This window comes from Mobula hypostoma, chromosome 6 (assembly GCF_963921235.1).
Source record: "Mobula hypostoma chromosome 6, sMobHyp1.1, whole genome shotgun sequence".
NCBI classification, from domain to species: domain Eukaryota; kingdom Metazoa; phylum Chordata; class Chondrichthyes; order Myliobatiformes; family Myliobatidae; genus Mobula; species Mobula hypostoma.
Genome location: NC_086102.1, coordinates 178,493,336 through 178,508,934, shown reverse-complemented (window position 1 = coordinate 178,508,934; position 15,599 = coordinate 178,493,336). Strand labels below are relative to the sequence as shown.

Genomic DNA, 15,599 nt, shown 5'->3' with positions numbered 1-15,599 from the left:
AACCAATGACACTTCAAATGCGATGTGATGGGGCGTTCAGAAGCACGATGGCCTAAGGGAAGAAATTGTTTCCCATCCTGACTATTCTTGATTTTATGCAATGGAGTCTCCTGTCTGATGGTAGAAACTCAAAGACCATGCTGGATGGATAGGTAAAATCCTTAATTATACTAAGGGCTTTACATATGCAAAGCTCCTGATAAATGTTCCCAATGGATCCTCGCATTGTAGAAGTTCAAACTATAACAAAAACTTCCATTTAAGGAAACCATACATAGTGCACAAAATGCTCACTGCAAATTAATGTAATGTGTAATAAAGCTAGTGACATAAATATAAATTGAATAGATTATTGAATTATTCCAGGTGTTATCAATTTCTTCTTGGTTACAGTATTGTGCAAAAGTCTTAGGCACATGTAAAAAGATTCTGTAAAGCGAAGATTCTTTCAAAAATAGCAAAATGAAAAGTTTCTAAATAAACAAAAAAATTACTCTAAAGAACAGTAAACAGGAAAAAAACTAAATCAAATCACTTATTGGTGTGATCTCCCTTTGCCTTTAAAACTGCATCAATTCTCTTAGGAAACACGAGGAAATCTGCAGATGCTAGAAATTCGAGCAACACACACAAAATGCTGGTGGAACGCAGCAGGCCAGGCAGCATCCATAGGAAGAAGCACAGTCGATGTTCCAGGCCGAGACCCTTCAGTCTTGACAAAGGGTCTTGGCCCAAAACATCGACTGTGCTTCTTCCTATGGATGCTGCCTGGCCTGCTGCGTTCCACCAGCATTTTGTGTGTGTTGCTTCAATTCTCTTAGGTACACTGTCGTGCAGTTTTATAAGCTAATCAGTTGGTACACTATTCGAAGCATCTTGGAAAACTTGTCATAATTGTTCTGCACACTCTAGCTGTCTCGCTTAATTCTGTCTCACCAGGTAATCCCAGACAGCTTCAATGATGTTGAAGTCAGGGCTCTGTGGAGGCCAGACCATATGAAACCATTAAAAAAATCTAAGTTCCTAAGACTTCCGCACAATTCTGTATCTGCATCATCTGTGTTTGTACTAATGATAAAGTCAAAAGTAATTCATTATACACATAGACACTGATTTGGTCCTATTTATCATAAAGTGTGCAAGTCACTATTTACGCAAATCAGAGATGAACTGATACAAACATGGCAATGAGAGCAGATCAGTGGCTAAGAACCCTGCAACAATAACTCAACTCCTAACTCCACCATCTGCAAGGCTCTAGTCAGGAATGTGAGGAGATGCTCTCTACTTCCCTAAATAAGTGTTTGTCAGTAAAGCTGAATAGCATACAGCTCCTTCCAAATCCAGAACCTCCACCTGCCAGAAGGGCATGGGCAGTAAAAGTATGGAAAGACCATAAGTTTATTGCTCTCCTAGAAACACATCATCCTGACTTTGGAAATAAATCACTGTTCCTTCCGCCAGGCGAGGGGGAAGGTGGGATGGTGGGGAAGGAGAATGAAATGAGAAGCTTGGAGATGATAGATGGGTGAGGTAAAGGGCTGAAGAGAGAACAGTGGACCATGGAAGAAAGGGAAGGAAGAGGGACACCAGAGAGAGGTGATGGGGAGTTGAGGAGATGGGATAAATGGCGAGCCTGAATGGGGAATGGAAGAACAGAAATTACCAGAAGTTAGAGAAATAGATGTTTATGCCATCAGGTTGGAAATGACCCAGATGGAATATGAGATCTTGTTCCTTCACATAAGAATGGCCTCACCGTGACGGCATAAGGGACTATGGACTGCCATGACAGTATGGGAATGGGAAGTTGAATTAATCCAGGTGGCCACTGTGAAATCACACCTTTTGAGGTGGGCAGAACAAAGGTGCTCAATGAAGCAGACCCTCAATCTGCATCAGGTCTCATTGATCTCGAGGAGGGAGCGCCAGATGTAGATGACCTGGAGACACTCGCAGGTGAAGTGTACCCTCACCTAGAAGGACTGTTTACTGTCCACAAAGAACAGACCAGCTCTGTGGCATTACCTCTTCTCTGTCGTCATTTGCTGTCAGTTCTAAGGGAACTCTGGTGTCGAGAAGCAGTAACTTCATCATGCAGACAAGCAAACTGAACATTTTTCCACAGGCATCAAATCAAGAAGTAAAATAGATGATTTCCTAACTAAGATCTTAAACATTTCTTTAGGTATGAAATGCAAAAAAAATTAAAAGAGATCTGAAATTAAATAAGCTTTTCAAGAAACTATCAATGAATGTACTTCAGAGGCAGGTAAAATGCACTGAACTACTTTATAACCCGTTTAGTTTTACCACCCAGCACTGCATTTCTAGCCCATAAAATTTTGGACTATTTATTTGAATGAATGGCAATACAAGCATAGAAAATTAGCTTGTTCCTATGAGTAGAGAGGCCTTAAGTTGCAATGATATCTTCTTCTTAGACCCTCAGCTCCTCATGGAGTATAGGCCTTCGATGGCCTCCCATCTCCCTCGTCCTCACATATCTGATGGTGCGGTTTCTGTAATCCAATGTATCCACTCTACAGTTTCACATAGCCTTCTTAGCCGGCCTTATCCGATTCCACCTCTCTCGACATGGACATAGGGTTGGACTTTGAGAGGCCAATGGTTTCTTAGCATACCATTTAAAAACATATTCCTCATACTCTGATCACAACAGAAAAAAATTTCACACCTAAAATTCTTGTTACAAAATAAATTACTGTAAACACTGGAAAACTGAAAATGACTCATCAGGTCAGGCAGCATTTGTCGAGAAACCGTCATGTTTCAGCTGAGTGAATTTCCTTCATAACTAATGAGAAATCTGAGATCTCATGAAACAGTATTGATCGGAATCACAAGCTCTGTTTCTGTCTCCACAAAGCCTCCTAATCTGATGAGCATTTTCATTTTATATTTTAAAACTTTAATCGCTTCACTCATACCTTTAGATGACAGGGAAGAACATTGGAAAATAACACACCAGATGAAGGATCCCAGAATAATTCTGCAATTTCTGGGCTTGTGCTTTTACACTACAGGAGCTGCTGTCAGATTTTCACCATTACAGTGGTAAATGCAGGAAGATATTTCTCATTATAGCTTTTGGAGGATCTGATTTATATTACATGCATGGTATGTGGAGATACCTGTTTACCAAAGGAGGTGTAAGGTGCTAGCCTTCCCTTCTTCCCTCCGCTAGCCTGTAGGTCACCCTTGGGCAAGGTACATTGTCTGCTTAGACCCCGATCAGGGTCATGTGAATCCATGGGAGCAGAAGGTAGATGGTTGTATGAGTAGCTGGTGCATATCACAAGTCCTAGTTATGCAACCACTGACGCCAGGCAAATGATCTCTGAAGAGTGTTGATAATGGCTGGAGTCACCCACCTTGTAAAGACACTGCCCAGAAGAAGGCAATGGTAAATCACTTCTGCAGAAAATTTGTCAAGAGCAAATATGGTCATGGAAAGACTATGATCGACTACGTCATACGGACATGGCACATAACAAACAAACAAAATATATGTATACAATAATTGTGACAACCTTATTCCACATCTGTACTTCGCTCTGAGTGAAGAAGATCCCCCTCATTTTTCCCTTTAAATATTTCACCTTTCACCATAAACCTATGACCTCTATTTCTAGTCTCACCCAACCTGTGGAGAAAAGAAACCTGCATGCATTCATCCTTTCTACACCCTTCATAATTTTGTATGCCTCCATAAGATTCACCCGCACTCCAGGAAATAAAGTCCTAACTTTTTCAATATTTCCCTGTAACTCAAGTCCTCAAATTCTAGCAACATCTGTGTCAATTTTCTCTGCACTCCTTCAAGTTTATTGATGTCTTTCCCGCAGGTAGGTGACCAGAACTGTACACAATATGTTAGGACACTCCAGGCTTCCATGTCTTTGCACTGCTGTGTAGAAATACAAAACATAGTGCAAGTCACAAGTGGGTGTATCCATCTATCGCTCTGCTCCTGAATTCAGGAATATTTTGTAGCTTACTGAGCCAACAGACCATGTCAGCCCAGTCCTATCTACCAAGGCCCAGACCATAGCTCTTCGTACTTCTCCCATCCATGTATCTATCCAAATTTCTCTTTACTGTTACAACTAAGCCCACGTCTACCACTTCCGCAGACAGTTCGTTCCACATTCGTGCTTCCCTCTGAGTGAAGAAGAAATTCCTCCTCAGATTCCCCTTAAACGTATGATCTCTATTTCTAGTCACACCCATCGGGGTCTTTAATTTTTCTTTTGTTGTCAGACATCGGCAATTAAGCACGGTCACCAGGTTTCATTAAAAAGATGAGTAATTTGTATTTTTAATATTATTTTAGTTATTATTAATGATTTTGATTATCTTGTAGCAGTTAAACATGTTTTAACTTAATATATATTTTCCTAGAAGCATCAACGTTTTAAAATTACTTACTTTTTTAAAAAATTCAAACAATCATTTGAGATATTAGGAGAGAGTAAAAAGTGCTTTTGGCCACAAGGTATTGGCTGGGTTCAGTGCAAAGAAGCCAAATCTTAGTAAGAATTAAAATGGAAAATGCCAGAAAATATCTGCAGATCAGGCAGCATTTATGCAAAAGGAAGCAGTAAATGATTCCTCTGAATCTTAATAAAATTCTTACAGGCCCCCAAGATGTTGGACACAAAATAAATCATGTAAACTGTGTCAATTTATGCACAAATCCAATTAAAACATAAAAATTATTCCTCTTAGAACAAAATAAAACCACTGAATACCGTAAATAATTAATTTCAAGAGCGCGTTGAGTCCAATTGTGCTCAGCCAAAAAGTAATGTTGAAGGAAAGCATACTTGAATAGTGCTTATGGAGTCATTGTAGTCAACAGAGAGATGATTTTCATCCCAGTATTTGGAACTGATTTGAACATGAGCATACTGTGTGAACCAAACTTCACATTAATCTTCTATGCAATAGATCAATTGGCAGCGTAATTTCAACTTTGTTTCTTGTTCTGCGCTCTTCCTCTCTTCTAGCATATTGTCTGCTCCCTTGACATAGCTCTTCTGTTTGCAAATTCCAGGAGCTAGGCACAAATGGTTGGTGGCTGATCAAGTCCTTCACCCGACTGGGGCATAGGCCATTGACAGCAGCTCACCAGAGTCCTCTATCCTGGGCCAGTCTTTCAAGGTGCACCAGGTATAGCCCATCTTTGAAGATCTTTCTTCTCCCAGAATGAGGACTTTGAAGCTTCTGTTGGTGTTCCTGTATATCTTAGTTTTTACAGGACGGGGTTGTTAGCTCCATGCCCAACCCTCCTCCTTTCTCAGCCGGGCTCAGGACCACGTGAGGCAAAGTTCATGGCACAGATGTATGCCATCAATTTTAAGAATTTGAAAATAGGTATGGTGTGCGTACAAACTTGGAAGCATAAATTGGAAACAGATGTTCTCATGGAAACGTACAGAAGAAACATGGCAAATGTTCGGTGGATATTTGCATGTGGGTTCTGTGTAGGTACGTTCCAATGAGACGGAAGGATGGTAGGGTACAGGAACCGTGGTGTACAAAGGCTGTTGTAAATCTAGTCAAGAAAAAAAGAAGAGCTTACAAAAGGTTCAAAAAACTAGGTAATGATAGAGATCTAGAAGATTATAAGGCTAGCAGGAAGGAGCTTAGGAATTAAATTAGGAGAGCCAGAAAGGGCCATGAAAAGGCCTTGGTGGACAGGATTAAGGAAAACCCCAAGACATTCTACAAGTATGTGAAGAGCAAGAGAATAAGACGTGAGAGAATAGGACCAATCAAGTTTGACAGTGGAAAAGTGTGTACGGAATCGGAGGAGATAGCAGGGGTACTTAATGAATACTTTGCTTCAGTATTCACTATGGAAAAGGATCTTGGAGATTGTAGGGATGACTTGCAGTGGACTGAAAAGCTTGAGAATGTAAATATTAAGGAAGAGGTTGTGCTGGGGCTTTTGGAAAGCATCAAGTTGGATAAGTCACCGGGACCAGACAGGATGTATCCCCAGGATACTGTGGGAGGCGAGGGAGGAGATTGCTGAGCCTCTGCCGATGATCTTTGCATCATCGATGAGGACGGGAGAGGTTCCGGAGGATTGGAGGATTGCGGATGTTGTTCCCTCACTCAAGAAAGAGAGCGGGTATAGCCCAGGAAATTATAGACCAGTGGGTCTTACTTCAATAGTTGGTAAGTTGAGGGAGAAGTTCCTGAGAGGCAGGATTTATGAATATTTAGAGAGGCATAATATGATTAGGAATACTCAGCATGCCTTTGGCAAAGGCAGGTCGTGCCTTTAGAGCCTGATTGAATTCTTTGAGGATAGGACTAAACACATTGATGAGGGTAGAGTAGTAGATGTAGTGTATATGGATTTTAGCAAGGTATTTGATAAGTTACCCCATGCAAGGCTTATTGAGAAAGTAAGGAGGTATAAGATGCAAGGGGACATTGCTTTGTGGATCCAGAACTGGCTTGCCCACAGAAGGCAAAGAGTGGTTGTAGATGGGTCATATTCTGCATGGAGGTCGGTGACAAGTGGTGTGCCTCAGGGATCTGTTCTGCGACCCCTGCTCTTTGTGATTTTTATAAATCACATGGAAGAGGAAGTGGAGGGATGGATTAGTAAATTTGCTGATGACACAAAGGTTGGGGGTGCTGTGCAAAGTGTGGAGGGCTGTCAGAGGTTACAGCGAGACATCGATAGGATGCAAAACTGGGTTGAGAAGTGGCAGATGGAGTTCAATCCAGATAAGTGTGAGGTGGTTCATTTTGGTAGGTCAAATATGATGGCAGAATATAGCATTAATCTGTAGCATTAATGGCAAGACTCTTGGCAGTGTGGAGGATCAGAGGGACTTCGGGGTCTGAGTCCATAGGACACTCAAAGCTGCTACGCAGATTGACTCAACCAACATACATCAAAGTTGCTGGTGAACGCAGCAGGCCAGGCAGCATCTATAGGAAGAGGCGCAGTCGACGTTTCAGGCCGAGACCCTTCGTCAGGGTCACCTCACTACAGGAAGGATTTGGAAACTATAGAAAGGGTGCAGAGGAGACTTACAAAGATGTTCTGCCTATCACCCGTCCAGCTCTCGGCTCTATCCCTCCCCCTCCTGTCTTCTCCTATCATTTTGCATCTCCCCCTCCCCCTCCAGCTTTCAAATCCCTTACTCACTCTTCCTTCAGTTAGTCCTGACGAAGGGTCTCGGCCTGAAACGTCGACTGCGCCTCTTCCTATAGATGCTGCCTGGCCTGCTGCGTTCACCAGCAACTTTGATGTATGTTGCTTGAATTTCCAGCATCTGCAGAATTCCTGTTGTTTACGCAGATTGACTCTGTAGTTAAGAAGGCATATGGAGCATTGGCCTTCATCAATCGTGAGATTGAGTTTAAAAGCCGAGAGGTAATGTTGCAGCTATATAGGATCCTGGTCAGACCCCACTTGGAGTACTGTGCTCAGTTCTGGTTGCCTCACTATTGGAAGGACATGGAAACCATAGAAAGGTTGCAGAGGAGATTTACAAGGATGTTGCCTGGATTGGGGAGCATGCCTTATAAGAATAGGTTGAGAGAACTCGTCCTTTTCTCCTTCGAGTAACAGAGGATGAGAGGTGACCTGATAGAGGTGTACAAGATAATGAGAGGCATTGATTGTGTGGATAGTCACAGGCTTTTTCCCAGGGCTGAACTGGCTAGCACGAGAGGGCATAGTTTTAAGGTACTTGGAAGTAGGTACAGAGGAGATGTCAAGGGTAAGTTATTTACGCAGAGAGTGGTGAGTGCGTGGAATGGGCTACTGGCGGGAGTGATATATATATATAAAATAAAATAAAATATATAAAAATAAAAGTAATACAAACAGAAGTAGTGAGGTAGTATTCATGGGTTCAATGTCCATTCAGAAATCTGATGACAGAGGGGAAGAAGCTATTCCTGAATCATTGAGTGTGATTTCAGGCAATGAGCACTTACTTTTAATAAGTATTTTTGAAAGGCACTGTTGTTTGTAAGGCAAGGAAGATCAAAATAAAAATACACCCTCAGTAATTATTAAATAACAAGATAAAAAATATCTTTCCATGATCTGGCAATTAGATTTTAGAAAACTATTATCAACAGTATGAGATCAACATTTTTGCTTCCTCTCAAATCCCAAAACAATGGTATGCTTCATGCTGTTTAACCCTGAAGGAGAACTTACAAATCATTGACATCTGAACAAAGTCATGAACCCTGAATCAGACCTGATAAACGCTGTTACACTTTGACAGCATAGGTCACATGAATATGTCCTTCAGGCAAAGCTTTGAAATTCACAATGAGCATGGAGATTGGTAGAGCTCGTTTTCTCAGTCAGACTCACAACCAGTGTGGTTCTCGCTATACATTTCAAAGGCGGATGCACATTATCAGGATTTCCGTGTACAGAAAAGTGATCCTTTGAATAAATGGAGAATGAAAGCAAAATGGGTTGACAATTGTTTCTTTTCTGAAAGATGAGATATAAGTTTCCATTGAAAGACTTCACAACATAATCCTTTCAGTATAAATTCAGGTACAAATTCCTTTCAGTGTTTTGGTAAAATTGCTGTTGCTAACAAATGTTAAATCGTTTTAAACACAGTTCAATAATTATGCAGATGTTGCTTAGCATTAAAGAAGCCAAGCCATTAGACAATGAAGTTTTGCACTGTTATAAGTTTGTAGAAATGAATCTTGTTCGTTTTTTCTTCTAATCTTTCTCTTAACCTCTGATCTTTCTTTTATTGTTTAGGATCAACATTCTTGTGCAACACCCACATAATTCCAGTAAAAAACGAAGAAGGAGTGGTCATAATGTTCATTATAAACTTTGAATTTGTCGATGAAGAAAAATCCTTGCAGTCTGCAGATGGCTTAAATCATATGTCGCCTTCCAAAGATGCACGTAAGTGTCTCTTTGACCTTGTCTTTACTGAGTTAGTCTGTCAGATTTCTGAGATTGCTCATCTGAGGGGCCACTGTTTGCGTCATTAGAACTGGATAATATAAATTGTTGTCTCATTTTTACTGATGGACTGTAATTCATTTTTACCTTTTCAAATTATCTTTCTTCATTTTCTGAAAGCACTTACATCGAAATGATTAGTGTTGATCTGTTAGTTTCTTATCCTCTGTGACAACAAGTACCAGAGGCTGATCAATCAGAGCATCAATATTCCATCTTCCACTGGCCACAATCACTGTATGTGGTATTCTAACAGAGATTGTCAGGTAGAAAAGTCCAGTGCCTCATTTTCCATGTACCATAGTTAGAAACTCGGAGGGCACTCTAGCGCTTCAGTTGAACTTCCAGGAAAACCAACACAGCTGGAACTCAGTTTGAGAACTTCTGGTAGTAGGAGGAGGAGAAGATGGTGGCGCGACGCAGCGCGCACGGCCTCTCCAGTGAAGAATATCTGTTATCTGTCAAGTAGGATGCCGTGCACAATTCTGATTTGATGGAGGCAGACGTGAGAGCACGGAGGAACATCTGGTGAAACTTCTGAAATGCCTGTTTTGCTGCTGCCGCTACTGTGTGATCTAAAATCTCCGGAGGGGAAGGCCCTGAAGCCTTGGCTTTGCTTGTTGCTCGGCGGCCAGGGTGGGGTCGAAGTGCTCAGCAGAGATGGTGCTCGGTGCCTGGTGTCGGAGGGCTGGTCGGGGGCTTGAAGTTTTCCGATGGACTCAGAGTCAGACTGTGGTCGGGTGCTTCCAGGATGCTGCGTTGGCAAGTTTGCGGTGCTGGAAGCTCATGGCAGGGAGAGTTTCTCCCTTCTACTGTCTGCGTGTGATGTTGGGACTATCGGGACTTTGAGACATTTTTTTACCATGCCCATGGTCTGCTCTTATCAAATTACAGTATTGCTTTGCACTGTTGTAACTATATGTTATAATTATGTGGTTTTTGTCAGTTTTAGTCTTGGTCTGTCTTGTGTTTCCGTGATATCATATTGGAGGAATATTGTAACATTTTTTAATGCATACATTTCTAAATGACAATAAACGAGGACTGAGTGTCCCCATAATCTTTTGCTAGAAGAAGCTAATAATCTAGTTGTGCACAATGGGTCACTCTTACCTTTCATCCAGAATATGAATTCTGAATACTTCAGCACAAAATCCTTGTTAAATATCCAGTGCAGTACTGAGGGAGTATTGCATGGTTGGAATTTTAAGTAAGGGCTCATCATTTGCTCCCTGAAAAATCCCACAAGACATATCTGAAGGAAAATAGGAGAATTATTTCCAGCAACCAAGACAAAATGTCTAGTAATTAAGAACAGATAAAATATAGATTATTAAGTTGGTATAACAGCACTGTAACTGGAGTTTGTTGTGTTGTCAGACCTACTGCCTTTGAATAATGACAAATGTGAAGGAAAAATATGTTGCTCATTACTTTGGAATGTCCCTCAAATATGAAAAAGCACTATATACAAACACTTTTTATTCTTATTAACTGTACATAAGAAGAAAAATAAATATTTATTTTAATATAAGTTCACTTATATTACCTCAAAATATCACAAAACTTAAATCAACAGTTTCAGAATCAGAAATAGGTTTAATATCACGAGGATATATCATGAAATTTGTCGTTATGCGGCAGTAGAACAATGCAATACATAATAATAAAACTGTGAATTACAGTCAGAAGTCTCTATATATTTTAAAAAGTTACATTAGATAAGTAGTGCATAAAGAGAGAGAGAGAAAAAGTAGTGAGGTAGTGTTCATGGGTTTAACGTCCATTCAGAAATCTGATGGCAGAGGGGAAGAAGCTATTCTTGAATCATTGAGTGTGTGTCTTCAGGCTCCTGTACCTCCTTCCTGATGGTAGCCATGAGAAGAGGGCCTGTCCTGGGTGACGGGGGTCCTTAACGATGGATGCCACCTTTTTGAGGCATCGCTCCTTGAAGATGTCCTGGATGCTGGAGAGTATTTCTGAATTGTTCCCCACAATTGTAATGCTGAAAACACGGCTGTTAATTTATACATAGAAAAGTGTCACAAAATATAGTCGAACAATGACAAAACAAGCAACATACAAAAAATGCTGGAGGAAATCATCAGGCCAGGCAGCATCTATGGAAAAGAGTAAACCGTCAACGTTCCAGGCCGAGATCTTCATCAGGACTGAAAGAAGGGTCTTGGCCTGAAATATCGACTGTATTCTTTTCCATAGATGCTGCCTGGCCTGCTGAGTTCCTCCAGCATTTCGTGTGTGTTGCCTTGGACTTACAGCCTCCGCAGATTTTCTCATCTTAGTGACAAAATAAGCTTGTTTATTAATATTAATAGAGGGTCAGGTATTGATCAAAACATAAAGCATGAATCCTCTGCACTCTTCTAAATGATGTGTTTGCACCTTTTATGTCTCAATAAGGTAACACAATATACCTGAGTTACATAGTTCAAACAGAAATGGCAAGTGTGACTTTGTTTTTTTTTAATTCTTAACTAAAGGTGAAAGACTAGAGTTTCCTGCTTAAGTCTCAGGGGCTGGACTCAAACTCCCAACCCACAGCAGGAATAATTACAATTAGAATAAATAAATCATTGTTTATCACGCCACTGATTACTTTGATTTATTGTGTGTTTGCATATGAAAAGCACTTAATTCGCATTTAAAAATATTTGTGGTCCTTCCCAGAAGGAAATGGTACCAACTACTTCCGGTTGTGATTCACCCAAATGCTGATGTAGTGAGATGCAGTGCTGGTAGAAATTGGCCATGACTTATGAGCTTTGTTGTTTTTCTACTCAATAAAATGGAATAGGTCATGAAGACAGTAAGATCAAGAACCATGTATGGATAAAGGTTCTCCTTTGCGACATGAATTTTATAAACTGGACTCTCCCATTTTGATTTATGTGTGCATTAATATGTGTATGTGGTTTCATGCTGGGAGAGATTCATCCCACCCAAATGAACTGTTTACATCTCTCTTCAAATTTATTTTTACCTTTGACTTTGCTTCCTCTTGTATTCTAACATCTCGATTTCCTCCCTCTTTCTCCACTTTCCCTCATTCCCATGGAAACTTGCGTGGTTGCCATGGCGTGTTCACTTCCATGCCATTGTTGCTGCGATTGTGGCAAAAAAGTTCTACCATTTGTCACCAGCAAATGGGAGTATATTAATTCAGCTGCCTTTCTTTTTATTATTACAATTGAGAGCTGGAGGTGTAATTCCCTCTTAATGAGCAAACTCATAAAATGTTGGTTATCATAAAGAATGAATTATTACTTTATTGTGATTTTATTTACAGTATATGTTTTACACAAATGCTCTGAGAAAAGTTAATTAATATCATTTTCCCGGTGTATTCTGAGAAAGTGGCAGTAAAGAATTTCAGTCACTTCATCAATTCCGCCCAAGCAATAATTAAGAAAATAGCGCTGTAGGTACTGCTAATATAACCTGAACCTAATATTGCAAGAGTGAGTTTTATTTACAATATTTTGAAACTTTTGTTACACCTGCCTGAAGACTTTCAGAAGAGTCCATTAAATCTAGGTAAGTCTTAACATGCAGATGCATCGCCACAGGCTAGGGAACGTGCAGGTCAGTTCAGTTTTTGAGCAGTGGCTGTCTTCTGTGAAAAGCATAAATGGCCCTCTTCTGAAAAGAAAACGAATCTGTTGGTAACATCCTTAAGAGTTATGCACATCAACATTGAATACTTGGTCTCTCAGATGTAAGGCATGGAGAAGCAAGGCTACAGTAAAGTCAACTGCACAAACGTATTATGAAGAATGAGCATTGAATAGATATTTAGGAAATAGGATATACCTTTAGAATTCCATATAAATCACATCTTTACACTGTGCATTGAGGTAGAACAAGGTAAAAACAGTAACAATGCTGAATAAGTAGAGTGCAGGTAAACAACAAAGGTGCAAGGTCATGGGTAGGTAGATTGTGAGGTCAAGAGTTCTCTTTGTCACACGAGGGAAATTTATCAGTGTTTACAGCAGATAGAAGTGTCCTGGATGCTAATGTTGCGTACTTTCAGGGTTCTGGATCTTCTACCAGATGGAAGAGGGGAAAGGGAACAACTCCAGTGTGGGTGCGGTCATTGATTATGCTGGCTGGCTGCTTCACTAAGGCAGCAAATAGACAGAGTTTAAGTAGAGGAAGGTGATTTCCATGATGTGTTGAGCTGTGTTCACAATTCTTTGCAGTTCCTTGTGGTCTCATGCAGAACAGTCACCATCGCACCCAGACAGCATGCACTCTATGGGGCATTGATAAAAATTGCTGAGGGTCAGCAGGGACATGTCAAATTCTTTAGCTTCCTGAGAAAGTAACAGTAACATTTGTGGTTGCCATTAAAAAAGAAAAGATTAGCTTTATTTGTCACATGTACATCAAAACATATAGTGAAATGCATCGTTTTGTGTCGAATAAAATCAGCAAGGATTGTGCTGGGCTGCCCATAAGGGTAATCATGCTTCTGGTACCATGCCTGCAAATTGACCAGGAACTTAAATATTCAAGAGACATAAATGCCTTCAGAGGCTGAAGGGACTGGCTTACTTCCTCATCTTTCCTCCTTGTCTCAGGACATGATGCAGTACTCTCCACTTGCCTCAACTCCAGCAACATTCAAGAAGATTTGTATAAGCCACAAAATTGCCTCCTTGTTTAGCACGCAATCCCCTAAACCTCTCTTCCACTCGCACATTGAGTTTGAAAGTGAACTGCATTTCTTCCACTATATGGACTTTCCCAAACCTGGAGTCCTGCCATAACGCTGTGTAGGGATTCCTACAATAGGATAACTGTAGCAAGAGAAAGACAGTTTGCCGCTAATTTCTCCAAGGCAATTAGTGTTGACTAACGTGATGACTTTGCCAGCAACTTACCCAGATGTATGCATAGCTTTAAGAACTACAGAGTTGAGGTACTACTGGCATCACAGTTTCAGGAGCTGAGAAAACTTTTCCCCTTTTCCTTATGAGTGGGGGTTTACATCTCTCTGCAGGGGGCAAAGAAATCAGAAAATCTATTTTCTTTCCAAAGATTACGATCTCTCAGGGAAAGTACATGGCCGGCAGATTCTTCTTACCTCGTTGACTAATTGTACAAAGTTAACATGCTTATAGGTTGTCAAAGCGGGGGGAGGGGTAGTGGGGGATAAACTCCCTCTACCTTATAAAATGCTTGCTTCTCAAATAGCCTGGCAGAACTGTTTCTACTGACAGGAGAAGGGGGCAAAGGTACAAAATTGGTGCCTTAAAAGCAGTCCCTTTGGGCAGATGGGGCTTGTCCGCCATGTTTGGCAGCTCTTCTAGGAGAAGGAAAACTCTCATCTCGAACCTCAGCTGCTTTGCGGCTGTACCCTCTCATTGGGAGAACCAAGGAAAAATCAGGAGCTGGAATCCCTAAGGCAGTGCTACGTTGAGTTCAATGGCGACTGGCACTCCTGTGACATCACTGGCGCCAAACTGCATCGATCTCTGCCATTCCTTTGGACTCAGCAGCTGCGTGGAGAAGGGGAGCCTGCTGCATAGACAACAGCTTGCTCTCCATATCACACTACCCTGGCTTAGGTATCACATAGACAGCGAGGAAGCAATCCCCATGGTTGACCCCAACCAAAGGAGGGCCTCATGATAGATTAATACATTAATGGTATTGATTTATTTGCAATTCTTGGAGCAATCTCCTGATCTAACCAATCACAGGATTTTGTCAGATATTGCCATTGATACCAAAGGGGTCATTAATCAGCTTCCTCACTTTATTCATCACTGCTCAGATGTCACTGGTTGCTATGAAAAGTTTCACCATTACAAAGTTGCAACATAGGGGAAAGCTTTGCAGATGTTTCATTATTTGAGAAAGCTTTTTTGCCTTCTTCTATTGCTCATGGTGTCAGCAAAGAATTTTCAGTTAAATAATTGAGCATAATACTCGTTTGTTTGCTTTTAAAGGATGACGCAGTGAAGCTAACAAAGGGGTTTGAGATCACAGGTTCAATGGCATTTCATTCAGTCTAAAAACTGTAGGTAGTAGCTTCCATCTGATTCAGATATAACCAGCTGCCTGAGAACCCTGCAGACAGGTATTGATGCCTGAGACTGGGAACAAAGTGGAGAATCAACTGATTTCGCCTGCTGAGATCCGCCAGCATTTTGTGTATGCTGCTGATGATGGACTGACCTTAGGAAAGATCACAACAGTAGTTTCAAGACAGGCACTGTGATGCCTTAATGATGTCCCTATTGATATTGCCACCATTACCACCCATGGATGCTGCTATTGAAAATAGTCAACCCACCACTTCTGGTCTTTGACTCAGCAAAAATAGGAATCATCAGTATATTATTAGAATAAAGGTATTAACTTCTCAGTGTTTGTGCCAGGCAAACCAAGGATGATCCAATAGCTGTGATGAAGAGCCATTTCACGCTGATATGTTGTTGGGGAGGTCTGAATTCATCTCACAACTTGATCTGTCACTTTCTACAAGTTTCAACCCATGGAAGCAGGTAAAACACCTGTGCTATAACACCAAAAGAACATAAGATATAGGAGCAGAATT

General features: G+C 40.9%; 1 protein-coding gene across 2 annotated transcripts in view; it reads left to right on the top strand.

Moving 5' to 3' along the window:
• The window catches only part of LOC134347737 (potassium voltage-gated channel subfamily H member 7-like), a 579,490-nt gene that overhangs the window by 320,621 nt on the left and 243,270 nt on the right, over window positions 1–15,599 (top strand). For both annotated transcript variants that reach the window (XM_063050141.1, XM_063050140.1), the window contains exon 3: window positions 8,798–8,950. In XM_063050141.1, the coding sequence (XP_062906211.1) occupies window positions 8,798–8,950 (153 nt within the window). The remainder of the gene's footprint in view (window positions 1–8,797; window positions 8,951–15,599) is intronic.